The sequence below is a fragment of the Crinia signifera genome, chromosome 7 (assembly GCF_055691185.1).
Source record: "Crinia signifera chromosome 7, ASM5569118v1, whole genome shotgun sequence".
NCBI lineage: Eukaryota > Metazoa > Chordata > Amphibia > Anura > Myobatrachidae > Crinia > Crinia signifera.
In genome coordinates, this window is record NC_139223.1 from 65,239,148 (window position 1) to 65,258,042 (window position 18,895).

Genomic DNA, 18,895 nt, shown 5'->3' on the forward strand with positions numbered 1-18,895 from the left:
ACTACAAATGTGTTTTTGGTATTTTTTACAGTTTTTTAATTAGTACCATAAAAAAAATGTATTATTGATAGAAGCAAATTTCCCTGATAAGTTCTAATGTAACACGTTGGAAGGAGTCTTACATTTGTCATATTAGGAAGTCATATTAGGAAGACCATGCCAATATCAATTAAATGATTAAGGGCTAGATGTATGGATGGTGTAATGGTTAGCATTACTGCCACACAGCACTGAGGTCATGGGTTCCATTCCCACCATGGCCCTATCTGTGCGGAGTTTGTATATTCTCCCCGTGCTTGCGTGGGTTTCCTCCGGGTACTCTGGTTTCCTCCCACGTTTCAAAAATATACTGGTAGGTTAATTGGCTCCCAACAAAAAAAGTAACCCTATAACAAGCGGAATATGTGTGCACTATATAAATATCTGGTAATAAATACATAATAATAATAAATGTACTAAGCCTTGAAAAGTGATAAAATGGAGAGTGAAAAACCACCAATCAGCTCCTACCTGTCATTTTGTAAACACAGCCTGTGACATGAAAGTTAGGAGCTAATTGGTTGGTGGTTTATCACTCTCCACTCTTTAAGCTTAGTACATCTAGCCCTAGAACAGTTAATTGAATGATGTCACCAGGGAGCCAATAGAGGTGCTCCCTTCAGAGCAAGAGCCCGGTGGCAGCGGACTCCTTTGCCTTCCACAGTTCCATCAGGGGATCTGAAAATATGTGCACATGTATTGTTCGGTAACATTATGGAACACTTGTAGCAATGTGAAACTACTACTACTGCCCAAAAATGACAGTAGATAATACAATAGGCAGTGGCGTAGCTACAGGGGTCGCAGCGGTCGCACCTGCGACCGGGCCCCTGAGCCAGGGGGGCCCAGCCCCCGCCACTGTCCGGACGTCCTGGATGAGGGTAGTGAACAGTAGCACCCGTTCCCAGTGGTGCTTTGCGGGCCCGGCCAGCGTGCGTCGCGCTGACGTCACGCGGCTCTGGCACGTACCCTCCTGTACTCCTCTGTTGGCGTATGGTCTGCTGAGGCGCCATGGATTAGGAGGACCTCCCACACTCCTCCGCGGGCGCATACTCTGCAGAGTATACAAAGCGCCGTGGAGCAGAAGGACTGTGGAGCACCTGCGGCGGCTGGCGGGAGTCTGGACACAGTGAGAGGGGAGCAGTGAGCAGAACACAGAGTGAGTGGGCAATTGCATACATATAAATGTTGGAGGCTTCACCTTAAACTATCATTTTATCTTGCCTGCACCTTTGTGAAGGATAACACATTAGTTACAGACAGTGTTATGGGGATCTCACATGGAACTTGGAAGAGACTAGTTAGTGGTAACAATGCATGCACTGGACATTCTAATGGGAGTAATTGCTTGTTGCCACTATCATTGCATGCAGTGCTGCGATGTCACTGCAGACTGTCCTTCCCCACTAGGATTGCATTTTGAAAAGATTGAAAGCCAGGAAACTGCTAACCTGGGCCTCTCCAGTTTTATCATCTTTGTTCTTTTAATATTTTATTTAAATAAACTACTATCCTATGTTTAAATGTTAGTTCTATTATTAACATAATATACTTGATGTATTAAAATATAAACAGACCGAGATTTTAATTTTGTTGTATGTAGGGGGGCCCCAAGCTGACCTTTCGCACCAGGGCCCATGAACCCTTAGCTACGCCCCTGACAATAGGTTTGTAATTTCTCTGAGAACAGGTAGTGTAGAAGAATTGTAATGAAGTATGGCTGTGGAAACAAATGGTTAATTCTAGAGAAAGTGACAAACCAGGGATATAAAATGGGAACTTGTCTGTTTATATGCTTTGCACAATGTGTCATTTGATAAACGAGAAAGATGTGAAAAGCAATTTAGGAAATGTTTCCTTCTATGACAGTTTCCATTTAATGCATTTAATGAATGTTTAAGTAATCTCAAAGAATGTTCTTGCTCTTACTTGGAGAACACAAACAGCATGCATTTGGAGGATAAAACAATGTATCTTACCTACTTGTTAACAGTGGCGTAAATAGAAATTTTGCTCCCCCCTGCCAAAAAAATTTGTGACGCCTCCTGTCTCCCTCCCATATTTGGTAAAAAAATCGGTGTTGGCGGGGAGTCGGCTAGTGTGTAGGGGGCTTAATATTCACAGCCAGTCAAATCATGTACATTTTGACAAAATTACTGGTAATAAAGGCATATCTCTTTAGGTAAATTATAACTAATGTTTAGATGTTTGCTTGGTTTTAATACCTTTTAAATCAGCTAAATTCTGTGTGTAGCCACGGCAGTGTAAGCATAGGAGATAGGGTGGGAGAACGTTAGTTCATTCTGCTGCCTTGTGTTACTGACCACCTGCAAGAGAAAAGTAGGCTGTGGAGCTACTGCTGATGTGCAGGGGCCCAGCAGCACACATACCTAGCTTTTGATGGGAGGCAAAGGCGATACAGAGCACATCCCTGCTGCTTGCAGAGCTGCCCACCTGATCCCTGCACAGAAATCACGAACCAGCTCTGTAAAACCTATGCTGATGCTGGCAGTAAATCAGGGCAAAGGACTGCTCGTTAATATCATTGTGTTTCTGCCCTGGAAGAGCTGAAGGCATGTGACTGATCAAAACAGAAGCAGCTGTGATTCATTTCCTTATGAAGGCAGGCTGGGTGTGCTCACATGGCATCAGTGATCACTTAAGCCTAGAAGGAGCAGCAGAAGGATCTCTCTTTGGCCAAACCTTTCACTTCTCCTGCGGTGTCTCTCCCTTGTTCTCTCATCTATCATCCGCTAACTCATTATGATGGTTTGAAAGCAGAAATAAGGTGTCTTCTCAACTCGTTCAAGATCTTTCCTTGATATCCTTACAAGAAGGTGTCTGTCTGACTCAAGTTCAAGGGTTTTCTTACCCTTGATTTGAAAAAGCCGCCCAGAGAGTGGCGAAACGCATTTTCAGAGGAGCCTCCACCTGGCAGCAAGTTCCCTCTTCCATCGGAGTACACCCCGGTCTCCAAGCGGCATCACACAACCTTGCTGACCACGTTGTGGCAGAGCGGTGGCCAGCCGACACACGCATTGCACAGTTGTGTGCAGGAGACGGACATTGCCGGGGAGACCCGCTAGCTGCAACTTCAAAGTACACACAGCCGGGATGTATGGGACGCCACTGCAGAGCCGCCGTACGGTGCACAGCACAACTCACCGATGTTGGGGCACAGCCAGGAGACCCTCCACTGATGGAGGCAGCGCACAGCACAACCTGACAATGCAGTGGCACAAGAGACTCTACAATGACGGAGCCGGCGCAAAGGAGACCCTCCACTGACGGAGCCGGCGCACAGCACAACCGGACATTGCCGTGGCACAGGAGACCCTACAAATGATGGAGCCAGCACTACCAACCCTTTTCAAAATTTTGCTATGGGGCCCAGAATGTTCTAGTTATGCCCCTGAGTATCACCCCCTTGGTTGGGCCACTAGGGAAGTCATCTAGGGGCCCCCACTATGCATTGTGGCAGTATACTATGCAAAATGCTACCCATTTGCGGAAAAAAAAAATCGCTGTTCCAATTGGCTGGAGTGACATATTTGGTGAAAAGGCATAGGCAGATCATCATCTGGCTGCTCTTTGTATCTCTCTGCTACTACAACACTCTATTTTGAGTGTAAGTCAGAACTGATCACTGTGAATTTGCAAGCCAATTCCCTATCAAATGACTGCGCATGCATCTGGATGCAACACCAACCAGCAACAAACAAGCAATGAATCTAATCACAATCACCAGCTAAGTTTGATTGTATACACTTGTCATTGTAAAGTCTCATCTTCTCATATTTGCCAGCTACACATCCTTATGATGTGCAGACAGTTTAATATATAATAGGCTATCTGGGCATCTATACCAGCTTAAGGTATAATAAGCTGCTATCATTTATCTACAGTATATGACGGTTACCATATAAGCTGGCCAGCGACTATGCGCCACAGGACTGTAATCATGTAGCCTTTAATGGTTACTGGTCTACAGTCATCCTGACATGATTAGACCGGGGAGAAAAAGTCCAGAGTCAGTGTGTGCTGCCTTCCACTACACAGCTTCTTCATCACACACTGTAAACAATACACTGATTTTTTTTATTGTATATGCATTGCAGTCTGTACATTAATGAATCTACTTTTATAAAGTGTAATTACACTCCCTAAACATTCTTACCCCAGACAGGACTATGTCTCCAGATTCCTTTTGACTTGCCTCTCTGGAGTCCACATACAGAATACAACTCTTCATGAGATTGTCATCGAGCTCTCTCCAGTCAGGCCGGCAAGCACCAAGAGCTAAAAAGAGAACCGCGTCATGTCAAACTTTCCATGCAAGCCTTGATTAGTTTCAGAGTTCACCATAGATCACACTGCTGTTGTGTCTTTGTATGCAGCGGCTGTGTGATAACAAGCTAATACCACAGGAGGAGTCTTGTGTATAATAAACTCCTCCTGCCAGGTTCTATGATCCAATGCTGCATTTTCTGTATGAACATCGATCTCCTTTAAGTAAACCTCGGGGTACTCAGGATAACTGGGAAATTCATGCTGCCGGGCCGCTGGCTTGAGCACACTCAAAATAAAGTGCCGACACACTTCTTCGACACTGCCTAATAGGTGGCAGGCTCGGGGATGTTCGGGGTGGCTCAGGAGGTCTCATGCACTCGAAGTCCCGAATCCCCCCGCGCCGAACATCCCCGAGCCTGCCGCCTGCTCAGTGCTTACTAGAACTAATGGCAGCGGGGGGCAGGGAAGCTCCAGCGTACAATTGCCGGAGCGGAGAGGTGAGGGGGAGTGATTGGAGGGGAGGGAAGTGGAACATTTCCAGGTGTACCACTCAAGTGGTTAAGAGACTGAATGCTTGGATTATTGGATTGTTTAATATGGTGAGATGATCACCACATACATAATGTACTCTCATTGGCTTCCATCCTTTTCTAAGAATCATGACTGAATAAGTATATTACTACAATATACAGGAAAATTACCGGCCCATAAATATATACAGCCTGGACTGCCACTAACTCACTCCTACTAATAACCAAATGAACTACACCACTTCTAAACCAGTCATTCCTAGGGCTACACGTGCCCTATGGCCAATAGTAGCCACAGACCGTAAACTTCATTGCTTCAGGAACAAACGGCCAATGCCCTGTTATACAAGGGGCAGGAGTGTGAGAGACTCCATCGTGCATACGGATAGTACCGATTTTAGGAAAACCAGCATACCCCAGAAACAGAATCCTAAAAGATTTACCCTCCAGAAAGCCCCTGGATGCTACAAGTGTCTACATTGTACGACCTGCAACTCAATGATAAAAGGACCAGTGTTCAAAAACCCCAAAAGTTCAAAGCAATACCGCATCAACAGGTGTTAACATGTACCTCCAACCACATTGTCTACCTCATTACATGTCCATGCGGTCTCTGCTACGTGGGGAAGACCATCAGAATTCTCAGGGAACGCATTGCACTTCACCGGCGGTCAGCTATACAGTCAGCCATTCTCAAGAGATCTACAGGAAAAACATCGGACCAACCCGTCGCTAGACACATTGTGGAAGCTAACCATTCCCTCTGCGATTTTAGGCAACAGGTCATTGATCATGTCCCACCAAACCGCAGAGGAGGGGACAGGGCTGGCACCCTATTGAGACTGGAAACGAGGTAGATCTTCCATCTTTAGCCTATTCATCCACAAGGACTTAACAAAATAATGCCATGGGATACCTTTTGAAAAGCACCTACCCATCTGTCAGTGGGGCACCATGACATGCCCTTCCTCACATTTGATGTCTACATTTTATGCCAGCACTTATATTAACAGCATTTATTAGTCTTCTTTATAGAGTTCACTGATATCCTTACACTATAAGGGACGTATTATATAGTCTTTGTTTAAAGATATAGATCTAAATATGATATCCAAATATCCTACCTCAGTTTTACGTTTTCTTTCCCTTTCTTAAAACATTAATACAGTAGTTCTTAAATGCATTTATAGCTCACTTTTACACAGAGATCGACACATGTTCTATCTACAGGCATGGCTAGAGTGTCCTCCAGGCCTTACAGCGGAGGTCTCATCCACCACTTAGTAATTAGAGGAATCTCAACTACTTGTGACAGTTCATTTGCTCATCACGCCTTGGGTTTGATCCCGGTGGGCGCTAGATACCCCTATAGGTATAGCCAATTAGCCTGCAGATGGGACATTTGTTAGCACTTCCCTACACTCCACACACTGGTTGAAAGCACGATGCGGGTGGTATCCTAGCAACGGATGATGCTTTACTCTGCATGACGTCACGGCCAGCAGGCGGCACCGGAAGTAACAGTACAAGACCTCAACCTCAGGCACGGACGCCTCACTGGTGATGGGATTTCCACACTCCCTTCTACACTATGTAAGGTAGGAGCCTAACATGTAACATTTGTTCTGCACCTTGACAAAGGGGCCGTGTACTCACGAAACATTGGAGCTTTTTGCATGCACCCCAGACATGGGATAAAGTTTGTTTTGCACCCTACTGGAAGTCTCTGAGTTTCTTTTTCCATCATATATATATATATATATATATATATATATATATATATATATAGTTAGCGGGGTTGCGGCCTGGCACTCTCCATACACAATAACAGCTGCCCCGGTGCCTTCACATAATATGAACAACGGAGTAAGAAGCAGGCGGCACTCGGAGGTCTTTTCAAATAGTGTATTTGGATAGGATAGCTTGACGTTTCGGAGCAGCGCTCCTTCTTCAAAAGCTAATGGTGAGACAATGAGGTAAGCAAACATCTTACCTTAAGTAGGGTGCCCTCCGTCCCGTCCTCCTTCTCCGTCCCCGCCCGCCGCCGGCGCCGTTATCCGGAAACCGGATGTCGAGGCAGCGTCACTCCGGAAGTGACATGGGGGTCTGGTCTGAGTCCTGTGTGAACCGCAAGCACTCGGTCGCCATGGAGACCATTCCTCCCTGATACACAAGATGCGCGTCACGGCTGGGTTGGGGATCTGGAGGCGGAGAAAACAGAATTGCACGGGCATTAATACAGTGCATTAACTGACATAAGTGATAGAATGCATTCAAGAAAACAGTTATATGGCAATATACTGACATTCCTGGATGATCCTGTAAACAAAAACGTGTTGGTGAAAAAAAACATAACGTAAACTCTGTGTTGGTTAAACTGTGTTGGTGGAAAAAATCTGAGGAATGTCTGAGCGTGATATATAAATGCTGGAATCTCTTCCAGAGTGTTGTAAAGTGATTAAAAGTTAAAATGAGCTGTGTATAAATCACAGCTGATTAAAAAAACAGGATGGCAAACCAGCGTGTGTGATCCTCCTTATGGGTCACAACTGGCAATTTCACTCTTTGCCTGTGTATTGGATAAGAATTAGACTACAAAATATCCTTACTGCACATTACTAGTGCATATTATGATGGGGTGTCTAAACCCTGTAACTAGTTAGCGGGGTATCATGGGGTAACTCTATGTGTTAGCATTTTATATGATGGTCACTAATGATCCCTCTTTCTTCATGGGGGATTTTCAACAAATAGTCAAATCGTCATGAATCCCAATCTTGTATGTATCAGATGTCCATGAACAGTCTTCTTTCTTGGAAGCTTCCAATGACCCTCGAATTGGTCATACTAATAAAGTTCCCAATGGCAATCTCTCATTGAGGCCTCTGGGTTTGGTCGCATTCAACTTGTATATCCATTTTGCTTTCATTCATCCAGCAACCAAGACAACCCACCGCATCAAGCATGTACTCACGTGTAGGACAACACATATCGTCTATGTTATTCAATGCCCATGCCCAAAAATATACGTGGGCAAAACGGTCAGATCAATAAGAGATAGAATGGCCATGCACCGGTCCTCAATAAAATCAGCGTTGGAAGGGAAGGACAATGAACAACCGGTGGCCAGGCACTTTGCCCAGGCCAAACACAAGCTGAGTGACCTGAGACACATGGCTATCGACCACATTCCTGAGTCCATAAGAGGGGGAGACAGAGGAGGAAAACTTGTCCGCCTGGAAACAAAATGGATATACAAGTTGAATGCGACCAAACCCAGAGGCCTCAATGAGAGATTGCCATTGGGAACTTTATTAGTATGACCAATTCGAGGGTCATTGGAAGCTTCCAAGAAAGAAGACTGTTCATGGACATCTGATACATACAAGATTGGGATTCATGACGATTTGACTATTTGTTGAAAATCCCCCATGAAGAAAGAGGGATCATTAGTGACCATCATATAGAATGCTAACACATAGAGTTACCCCATGATACCCCGCTAACTAGTTACAGGGTTTAGACACCCCATCATAATATGCACTAGTAATGTGCAGTAAGGATATTTTGTAGTCTAATTCTTATCCAATACACAGGCAAAGAGTGAAATTGCCAGTTGTGACCCATAAGGAGGATCACACACGCTGGTTTGCCATCCTGTTTTTTTAATCAGCTGTGATTTATACACAGCTCATTTTAACTTTTAATCACTTTACAACACTCTGGAAGAGATTCCAGCATTTATATATCACGCTCAGACATTCCTCAGATTTTTTCCACCAACACAGTTTAACCAACACAGAGTTTACGTTATGTTTTTTTTTCACCAACACGTTTTTGTTTACAGGATCATCCAGAAATGTCAGTATATTGCCATATAACTGTTTTCTTATATGCATTCTATCACTTATGTCAGTTAATGCACTGTATTAATGCCCGTGCAATTCTGTTTTCTCCGCCTCCAGATCCCCAACCCAGCCGTGACGCGCGTCTTGTGTATCAGGGAGGAATGGTCTCCATGGCGACCGAGTGCTTGCGGTTCACGCAGGACTCAGACCAGACCCCCATGTCACTTCCGGAGTGACGCTGCCTCGACATCCGGTTTCCGGATAACGGCACCGGCGGCGGGCGGGGACGGAGAAGGAGGACGGGACGGAGGGCACCCTACTTAAGGTAAGATGTTTGCTTACCTCATTGTCTCACCATTAGCTTTTGAAGAAGGAGCGCTGCTCCGAAACGTCAAGCTATCCTATCCAAATACACTATTTGAAAAGACCTCCGAGTGCCGCCTGCTTCTTACTCCGTTATATATATATATATATATATATACACATACATGGATGTATGTGTGTATGTATGTTCCAGCATAACTCTGGAATGCCTGGAGCAATTTACATCAAACTTGGTACAGATATGACTTTCAATCTGTAAAAAAAATACTGTGAGGGTAATACACCCCTAGCAATGCCCCGTGAGGCCAAAAAAAGGGTCCGGCCACTACACAAAGTGGGTCAGGGAAGCAAAATATGGCAACGTTGCATAACATAGAGGGGGTAGAGGACATTGATTGGGTTCAGATTAGGTTCACAGCCTTTTAGCCCCCCAATCCTGACCCCACCGGGGGCCCAAATTGGGGTCTGGCCACTAGGCAAAGTGGGTCAGGGAAGCAAGATATGGCAAAGTTGTATAACATGGAGGGGGTAGAGGACATCGGTTTTAAGAAAAAAAAAACTGTGGTCAGATCCGGGAGCCCACCACAGACAGGTGTATGCCGGTCACACCATGGGCATGGCGAGTGGATAAGCTTAAAACAAAAGAAGGATAAAGTTCAAGTAATGCTAACTGCGGACACCTCAGCTAGTAAACTATAAAACTGGCTGATCAAATTGCCAATACTGTATACAGTATGTAGCCATTGTAATGTGTTAAAAACAGAGACAAAATGCTTGTACTGTATAAGAACTTACTTTGTATTGTTGAATACACAAATAATATGCTTAGAGTCATCTAATATACCCAGATCAAAAAGTAAAGGAATGCACGGAAAATAAAGATTTTACCCAGCTCATAGGCAGAAACCATAACAACTAGGTTATTCTAGGAAATAGAAAAGGTATGAAACCACAGTACCATTGATGTGCGCCCCAGGCTTAACCCAATCACCAAACAGAACCGGCTCTGTAGACATTGTTGCTGCGACAATCACGTCAGCACCAGTAACTGCTTCCTTTGGGGTAGAACATACACGAACATTTCCTCCTGCAGCTTTTGCAAATCTCTCAGCGTTTTCCTTTGTCCGGCTCCAAATTCTGACCTTTGTGGCGAGAGAAGACAACCTATATTTAAGGACATGCTGTGTTGTCAGGATGAATGTGCTTTACTAGGCTTCTGGGGAAGCACTACAGAACAGTACAACACATAAATAAATAAACAGCCTTAAATCACCGATAAGGTTCCTCTAGCGTCTTATACTACTTGTTGAGGCAATTAATAAAATGGCTCTCAAGGTGTCAGTGTGAATTTGTATGCAAGTGGCACATGAAGTAGGTAAAAGTGACATTAGTATATCAAAGGGCCTTGGTAAGGCACTAGCAGCAAATTGGGAAAAGTGATTAGACTAATGGAAATATGATATATAGTTAAAATGGGTTCTGGGGGGGGGGGTGTATATGTGTGTAATAAAGGTGTATGAGGACAGAGCTTTCAGTGTTGTCAGCAATTTGCATGACTTTCAAATAAATCTAAATGGCTCTTTGCTACTGTACTACACATTCATGTGGTGAGAATCCCAGTCTCATGATAAAACATCTAGGAAATGTTTTCATATGTGTGAGTACAGAGTCTTCATATTTTATTCTTGAAGACGGTTGGGGGGTGGAAAAGGTATCCGGCCGACGGCTCTACAGTGTCTAAAAATGTTATGGTCAACCACCCTTAGTTGAAACCCTATACTTAGATGTCTAAAGATAGTCAACCGAGTCTAGATGGACAGTAACGTAAGTTAGACGCCAGCGTTAGACATGAGTTATTTTTGGTGCCAAATGTCACATGTTGACTTGGGTCATACTTTTCTATCCAAGTGGACATGGGTAAGATGCATCAAGCTTCAAAAAGTGATAAACAACCAGCCAATCAGCTCCTATCTGTCATTTTTCAAACCCAGCCTGAAACATGACAGGTCGGAGCTGATTGGCTGGCTGTCTATCGCTCTCCATTTTATTACTTTTTGAAGCTTGATACATCTGGGCCAGAGTGAGATCATAACAGTGTGCCAGTGAGTGTAGAGGGCATAGGTGTGCGCACATTGAGCATTAAGGGTGCACAGGCACCCCCTAATGCTGTGCCCACCCTTATGAACACCTCCCCAATTCAGCAATACCTTTAACCAAAGACTTTTACATTTTAGAACTGTATTCCATTTAAAGTAGCACCCATCAATCAATAATGTGTGTTTGCATTGGTAATTGTACTAGACCATTGTCATACTACTACATACCTGCATCATGCCTATATGTGTATGACTTTATTTGCATGTACTGTTACACAGAGTAATTAGAAGATGAAAACTGAAATAAGCAGGAGATTACGATGCGGCTGAGAGACTTTTTATATTGTAGCGAGTGCCAATAGATGAAGGAAGATACGCCTGATTGGCGGTGTTAGACATGCCCAATAGGTGGAGCCACTCACACCTTTTTTGACGGTGCACCCCCTAATAAAATGTGCTGCGCACGCCTATGGTAGAGGGGCACGTGCCCGAAGCATGCTCGCCATGCGAGGGGACACAAATATAGTGTCAACGGGACTTTGTGACTTTCGGCACCAAAATAATGTCGACCATGTGATGGTCGTCCATGCTACCGTCGCTCTACCACTGGCTTCTAATGCCCATTACTGTTGCTCTAGACATGGTCAACTATCTTTAGATGGGTTCGACTAAAGGGTGGTAAACCTTAACATGGTAGATCTAGATGGCGTTGATCCGCTATAACATAACCTTTTCAAAACATCCAGATCACTTTTTCCTGATTGCCTACATGTTACCAGTAGCCACAAGTACACTCTCTGTATTCTATAGTGGTCACTAGGTGAATTCTGTATTTTATAGTAACCACTGGGATGCACTGTGTGCATTATAGCAGCTACTGTGATGCCATCTGTGTAGTATAGTTGCCCTGTGTGTAGTACAGTGGACATTGGGATGCACTTGGTGTAGTAGCAGTGGCACCTGGATTACACTCTGTAAGGTATAGTGGCTACTAGAGTGCACTTTGTGCAGTATAGTGGCCCTGCGATGTACAAAGTGCAGTAGAGCATCCCCTTGGATGCACTGTGTGCATTATAGTGGCCCCTGGGATGCACTGTGTGCAGTATAGTGGCCCCTGGGATGCACTGTATGTGGCATAGTGGCCACTGAGATGCACTCTGTGTAATACAGTAGCCACTGGCTTGCATAGTGGCTACTAGGATATATCCTCTGATGTATAGTGGCCACTGAGATACCCTGTGTGTAATTTAGTGGTCACTGGGATGCACTCTGTGTAGTATGGTAGCCACTGTCTTGCACCTGTATTGTATAGAGGCCACTGGGATACAAACTGCGCGGTAAAGTGGCCAATCTGATATATTCTATATTGTATAGGAATCTCCAGCATTTATTAAATAATGGCCACTACTGTGTACTCTGTATTGTATAATGCTCACTGGGATGCAGTCTCCTTTGTACAGTGTCCACTTGGGTGCTATCTGTAATTTATAGTACCCATTATGAGTGCTCTATTTTTCCAATGGCCACTAGGCGAACTCTATATTTAACATAGGGTACTGGGATGCATTATGCTTATATACTGTGGCCACTAGAATGTACTCTATATTGAAAATTTGAAATAGGTATATTTATAGTTTTTTCAGCCCTTGATCCCTGAATGATCACACCCTATAAGCTTTTTATAGCGAAGTAAGAAAAACGTAAAAAGGGGACCACTGGCATACTGTATAACTTTGTGAAACCACAATTTTAGAAAACCCTGTACATTTGTAACCATACATTTTGTGTACAGTAAATAGGTGTATCACAAACAAATGGGGATAATGTTGAAAAATTCTTCCCTTCATTTTCTTCGTTCTGTGTATTTATGTACTATATGAAACACAATGATCATTGATGCAACATAGGGGGTTATTCTGGTTCACTCACAAAGGCAAATTCCTTCTCAAATGGACAAAACCATGTGCACTGCCGAGGGAGGCAGATGTAACTTCTGCAGAGAGAATTAGGTTTGGGTGACTTATTTTGTTTCTGTGCAGGGAAATACTGGCTGCTCAATTTTAACACTGCAATATAGATCAGATCTCACTTTGAAATAAAACCCCACCCAAATCTAACTCTCTCTGTGCACAATTTACATCTGCCCAACCTGCAGTGCACATGGTTTTGTCCATTTAAAAAGGAATTTGCCTTCGCGAGTGAACCAGAATAAGGGCCATAGTGTAAATGTATAACAGTAATTTATTCCAGACTCCTTTTTTCTGACAACTAGCACTGGCTGCGCCATTGTCCTTACTTTAATAAGAGCTTTCAAATGAAGGTGCTGGTGCAAATTGTATGAGTTTCAATGCGAACACAAATCAACATTAATTGTATGATATTGTTGTTTTCTTGCACTGTGAGCCAATGTACTGTATTATACAATACAATTATAAAAAATAGGCTGCTCTACACTAATATTGTAATAATAAATGACCGGGACACTACAAGTGCCTTCGGTACTTATGTAATATCTGGACTCCCGTTTTTCTTATGAGACCGCGTCCCCTCGCGGGGCTCGCTGCGCTCACCACGCTTTGGGCGCGGTGGCTCGCTGCGCTCGCCACACTATATAAAATCAACTCCATGCGTAGTTGGATAGTAGGGGTATGAAAAAATGGGGTGCATTTAACATGGGAGTCCAGATAATACATAAGTACCGTGCCTTCTAATTGGTTTGAACAGGAGAGTAATCAGTGTGTATTTTGTGAGCTGGCATTTTCAGGATGAGACTCCCACTACATCACAGGAATGTAATAAGGACTCTGTGCTTCAGTTCACTGAAGTATCTATGTTTTTGTGATGGAAATGATGATCCATTAGTGCTCTGAGAGAACACTCTCCACATTTTGTTTAATTGAATCCCTGCCTGCCGAAGAAATGAAGCATTAATGGTCTCCCTGTGTAGAACGTAATATGATCAATTCTTATCCCAGCCAACACAATTGCATCAGTTCCTTTTGACCATAATGTTGGCTTTTATTTACCTCCTTGAATGAAAACTGCTGCGTAAAGGCTTGGTAATGACTGTGTGCTTGAGCTCCGGAGCCCAGGATGCAGAGAACATCAGCAGATAATGGTTTGAGCAGCTAGAATAGAAGAAACATATTGCAGCAAGTAACATCAATGTCTCTATTCATTCTGTACATGCACACCACATCAGCAGTGTAAAGCCAGGAACACACTAAGGGGGTTATTCTAGTTCACTCGCAAAGGCACAATTATTCTCTAATAGACAAAACCATGTGCACTGCTGGTGGGGCTGATGCATCATTTGCAGAGAGAGAGTTAGATTTGGATTTGTTATTGTTTCTGTGCAGGGTAAATACTGGCTGCTTTATTTTTACACTGCAACATAGATATCAGTTTGAAGTACAAACCCCACCCAAATCTAAAGCCAATCATACATCTACAGTTCGATTGTCAGATTGGGCTGGTTGGAACAAAATCCTGGTAATGGATGAGAGCAAATGACAGTTGACCATTTGCTTTGAATTGCTGGAAAACTGCCAAAAGCTGTCATTCAGATATTACCAGGTTTCTGTTCCAATCAGCCCAATCTGACAATCGATCTGTAGATGTATGGGGCCCATAACTCTCTCTGCACATGTTACATCAGCCCCACCTGCAGTGCATATGGTTTGTCCATTAGAGAGTGTCTGTGCCTTTGCGAGTGAACCAGAATAACCTCCTAAGCACCTTATTCTGATCCACACGCAACGCTGCAAAACTTTGCAGTCAGCGGGACGAGGACAGGGTGGGCTGCTGACATCATGTGTTGTCAGCCGCCAACCCAGGCACTCATCGTCCCGCACACAATCCCATGAGAACACCCCTGAAATGCCGGGCATCCCCATAGGCACTACGCAATTCCCATTGGCACTACGCAAGTCGCCAAGTCTGTTCACCAGGACAGCCTGCACATGCGTATAAATCATTATGCACATGCGCAGAAAAAAACATCACTCCCACATGCGAACAGGCAGGGGAGCGAAAGAAACAGAATGACCCCCATAGAAACGATGTGACAATACTGTATATCTTTAAAAATATCATCCGTAGTGTGCTACACCTCCGATGTGACACGTCTGTGAATGACGTCATTCACAGACAAGTCGCTGGAATGCGCTGTCCGACGGACCAGCAATATATCGCTGTTCAATTACATCGGCAATATATCGGCCAGGAGGGGTTATTGGCCACCGAACCCCACCTGGCGAGGCCCCCCCCTTTCCCCCTTGCAGCATGTGTTCCCACGCACAGGCTGCGAATGGATGTTTAACACAAGCAACCATTCGCATGCTGCGAGGAACACCCACATCATCAAGGTTTCTCTGAGCTCTGTAAGGTGTGCACCCTTGGGAGGAAATGGGCGAGCAGCTGACATCCAGTGATGTCAGCTCCCCGCCCTCCCACCAGTGTCACGGCGTCAGCTCCCCGCCCTCCCACTCGTGTCACGGTCTCATTACCATGAGAGCCATATGGTTATAGGGCTGCCTAACTCTCCTCTCCGCCACCCCACCCGCTGTCCTGCGATCTCACTATTCTCAGTGGTTGCACGCACCCAGCGCATGCACATGTGCAGAAATGCGCACAGCCCGACCATCGGTCAGGCTGCAAACGTATTGAACCAGAATACCCCCCAGTGTGTACACATCTTAATGCTGCAAGTAAGGTCCAGTAGACACAACTCACGTTTTTTGGGATTTTAAACTTAAGGCCCATAGACACTGAGCGACTTTGAGCTGAAAGCCACTCAACTCAGCAGGTTTGAGCGGGTTTCAGCTCAAAGCCACCCAGAGTGTATACCCCAGTGATGAGCGGTGAGCGCTGTTGCGTGCTCCCGCATCATCGCCAGGGAAAGCCATTCATCTGCTGGTATTACCAGCAGATGAGCGGCTTTCAGAATGGGTTTGCATAGTGCTGTGCTATGCAAAGCCATCCTTCCCCGCTGATGGTGCCGGGCAGGGGGAAAGCCGCTCAGTGTGTATGCACTGAGTGGCTTTCACACTGCGCTGCTTTCCCCCCAGTGATGATAGCGATCATCGCTGTCCATACACGCTGGGCATAATCGCCCATTGTGTATGGACCTTAAGCCTAGCGGCTACATATTTATAGAGAATGGAGCACTTTTGCCATAGGTTTCCAACCACTTTCTCTTTCCTGCACTTTGAACCCATACACAGAAACATTTGCCACCTGCCCTTCTCAAAATAAAATAAAAAGTAAAATGATACAGTATTATACTGTACATAGCATTGCAGAGTTAGCCCAAGAAATCACATTTCCTAAAAACAAATAAAATGAACAAAAATGCTAACCACATATGAAAAGTCCTATAATTGTGTTTTACTTGCGCTTGCAAACCCCCCCCCCGAACGCTGCGGCGGCTGCCCGGCGGAATCACCGGCAAACCCCCCCCCCCCCCCCCGGCATCTCTTCATGAATCAGAACAGCGGTGATCTCCACAGTTTGGCCATCTGCAGGCTACTGACTGGCTACAGGCTACTGACTACACTCCTATATCCCAATCTCTGCAGTATATTAAGATATTTGGATTTTAGTTGTTGCATTGCCTTGGCATTAATTATATACTATGTGCATTTTTTATTATTTTCATTTTAATAAATCAGTTTTTAATGTGATACCCAATTGATCAGAGTAAGTAATTCAATTTTAAAGCGCTCCACATACCATTCTTCTTTTCTCTGATCTACAGGCTACTGAGCCTGCTGTGTCCACACTTGAAAGTTATGACAAATGGACAGCCACTGGGACTATAGCGATATATGCTACCGACTGCCTGTTCATGTATAGAATCTGTATTTCACATCTTCACGTCTCACCAGCGACTATTATACCATCATTTTCATGCTAATTAATCTGGAATTCATGTTTTACCTGCTGCTGTAATTCAATTATTATTTGTTATTTATGTTATTATTATTCCTTAATTATATGGTTTTTTATTATAACCACATAACTTTAATAGAACTTTTATTAATTATGTATGTCTATTTTTATTGTGCTAGAGTAAAAGCAACACTGTATCATGCAACTCTCTTATTAAATTGTTACATTTTGAACTGTGTGTGGATCCCTGTGCACTAGCATTGTCTAGATTTATGTAGAGGGGTGGCCCCCCGCTATACAGTCAGGCAGCAGGGAATCTTGCGCACCCCACATATATGTAATCGCAAACATGGCGCCAGCATTCATAACCTTTTTCACAATGCAGTTGCAGTCTGCGGATAATCACTCACTATTGTAGTTGCATCTGAACCAGGGTATGTAGTTAAGTTGCCGATGGACGGAATACCGATTGGTAGAATCCCCACAACCAAATCCTGATGAACAATGGGGCCAATTCTGGATCACTCGCAGTGATCAGAATTCGGGCCCTGCGCATGTGCAAACCCCGATAGCGAATGGGCCCAGTGAGTTACACACTTGCCCGTTATTCACAGCGGGGAGGGAGGGATGTTTGCAGTGTACAGAGCAAACCTGAATCAGGCCCAATATACCAACATATACACACCATGACAATCAAAATACTGATAACATCAATATAACGAGAAGTAAAACACTGACAGGAGTGAAGACACAAACACAATGTCGACAGCCACAATAATACCAAATACAGTTTTTCATGATTTTTTCTAAAAAGAAAACCTACTTTTTCATACTTTACCATCCCAGTGGTCATAGAGGGAGAATATAATAGTGTGCCGGGTGCAGCGAGGTAGGGTGCCTGAAGCATGGCAAGCTCTACGAACCATGCGATGGCACGCGCTACACTAATACAGTGTACATGTCGACATTAGAACTGTATCGGTATTTTAACATGATCTGCATTATGATCAGTATTACAGTATGTCGGTATTACGTATATGTGTCAGGATATTGACCATAAGTATTTACACCCTGCCGATATAACAGTGTCAATAAAGTAATTGTTGGTAAATCATACTGATCCCTGAATCAGGCACAAGCCGCACAGCACAAATCTATCGACCTAACAATTACATTTTTCTCACCTTTGTTGCAATAACTGAAACGGCAGCCGTCCTTTTATCTGTTATAACTTTTCCATCAATGACCTATATGTCCAATATAGAACACAATAAAAGAACACGTTCATAAGTGGTTCATGAAATATAAAAAAAGGCTTCTAAAACGGTTAGGAAAAAAAACGTATACAATTAATAAATGTCATTGCAAACAATCTGTCCAAACAAACAAGCTCCTTCACAGAAGTGCATTTACGATTGTGCCCGTTATAACTTGAAAATTGCATTAATTTGGCTCTAAAGGTGCCCACACATGGATAAACATCGGATCCAATCCGATATCTATTCAATTTCCTCTGAAATCCAGAACAACCCTAGTCATGGCCACACACAGAATGATTGAGTAAATGATCAGAGGGTTTACACAATCGTTCAGTGTGGCCACCATCAAGGGTGTTTGGGATCTGCTGCTCCGCCCGCTGTCGCACTACCACAACTAACCGCCACACTACAGTCACCCCCCGCTGCAGCCAGACATGGGGAGAGCCAGATAGTGGTCATGAGATTTTAAATGAATAGAGTGGCGCTGATTCAGCCAATCAGCGGCTGTCTATTTATTTGAAATCCCCTACCCACCGCCAGCCTCCGTCCATATACGCCAGCGGTGGGGATGGTGGCGGAGGTGACTGAGGAGGATCAGGGTGCGGAGGTGCATGCGG

The 18,895-nt window shown here is 44.2% G+C and overlaps 1 protein-coding gene across 2 annotated transcripts in view; it reads right to left on the bottom strand.

Annotated features, from left to right (window-relative positions):
- Positions 1–18,895, bottom strand: part of CRYM (crystallin mu) — an 84,523-nt gene that overhangs the window by 27,277 nt on the left and 38,351 nt on the right. The window contains exons 3-6 of one of the 2 annotated variants that reach the window (XM_083153257.1): positions 18,204–18,266; positions 14,154–14,255; positions 9,990–10,173; positions 4,217–4,338 (exon numbers count right to left, since the gene is read on the bottom strand). In XM_083153257.1, the coding sequence (XP_083009383.1) occupies positions 4,217–4,338; positions 9,990–10,173; positions 14,154–14,255; positions 18,204–18,266 (471 nt within the window). The remainder of the gene's footprint in view (positions 1–4,216; positions 4,339–9,989; positions 10,174–14,153; positions 14,256–18,203; positions 18,267–18,895) is intronic. The other variant, XM_083153258.1, reaches the window with a different exon arrangement.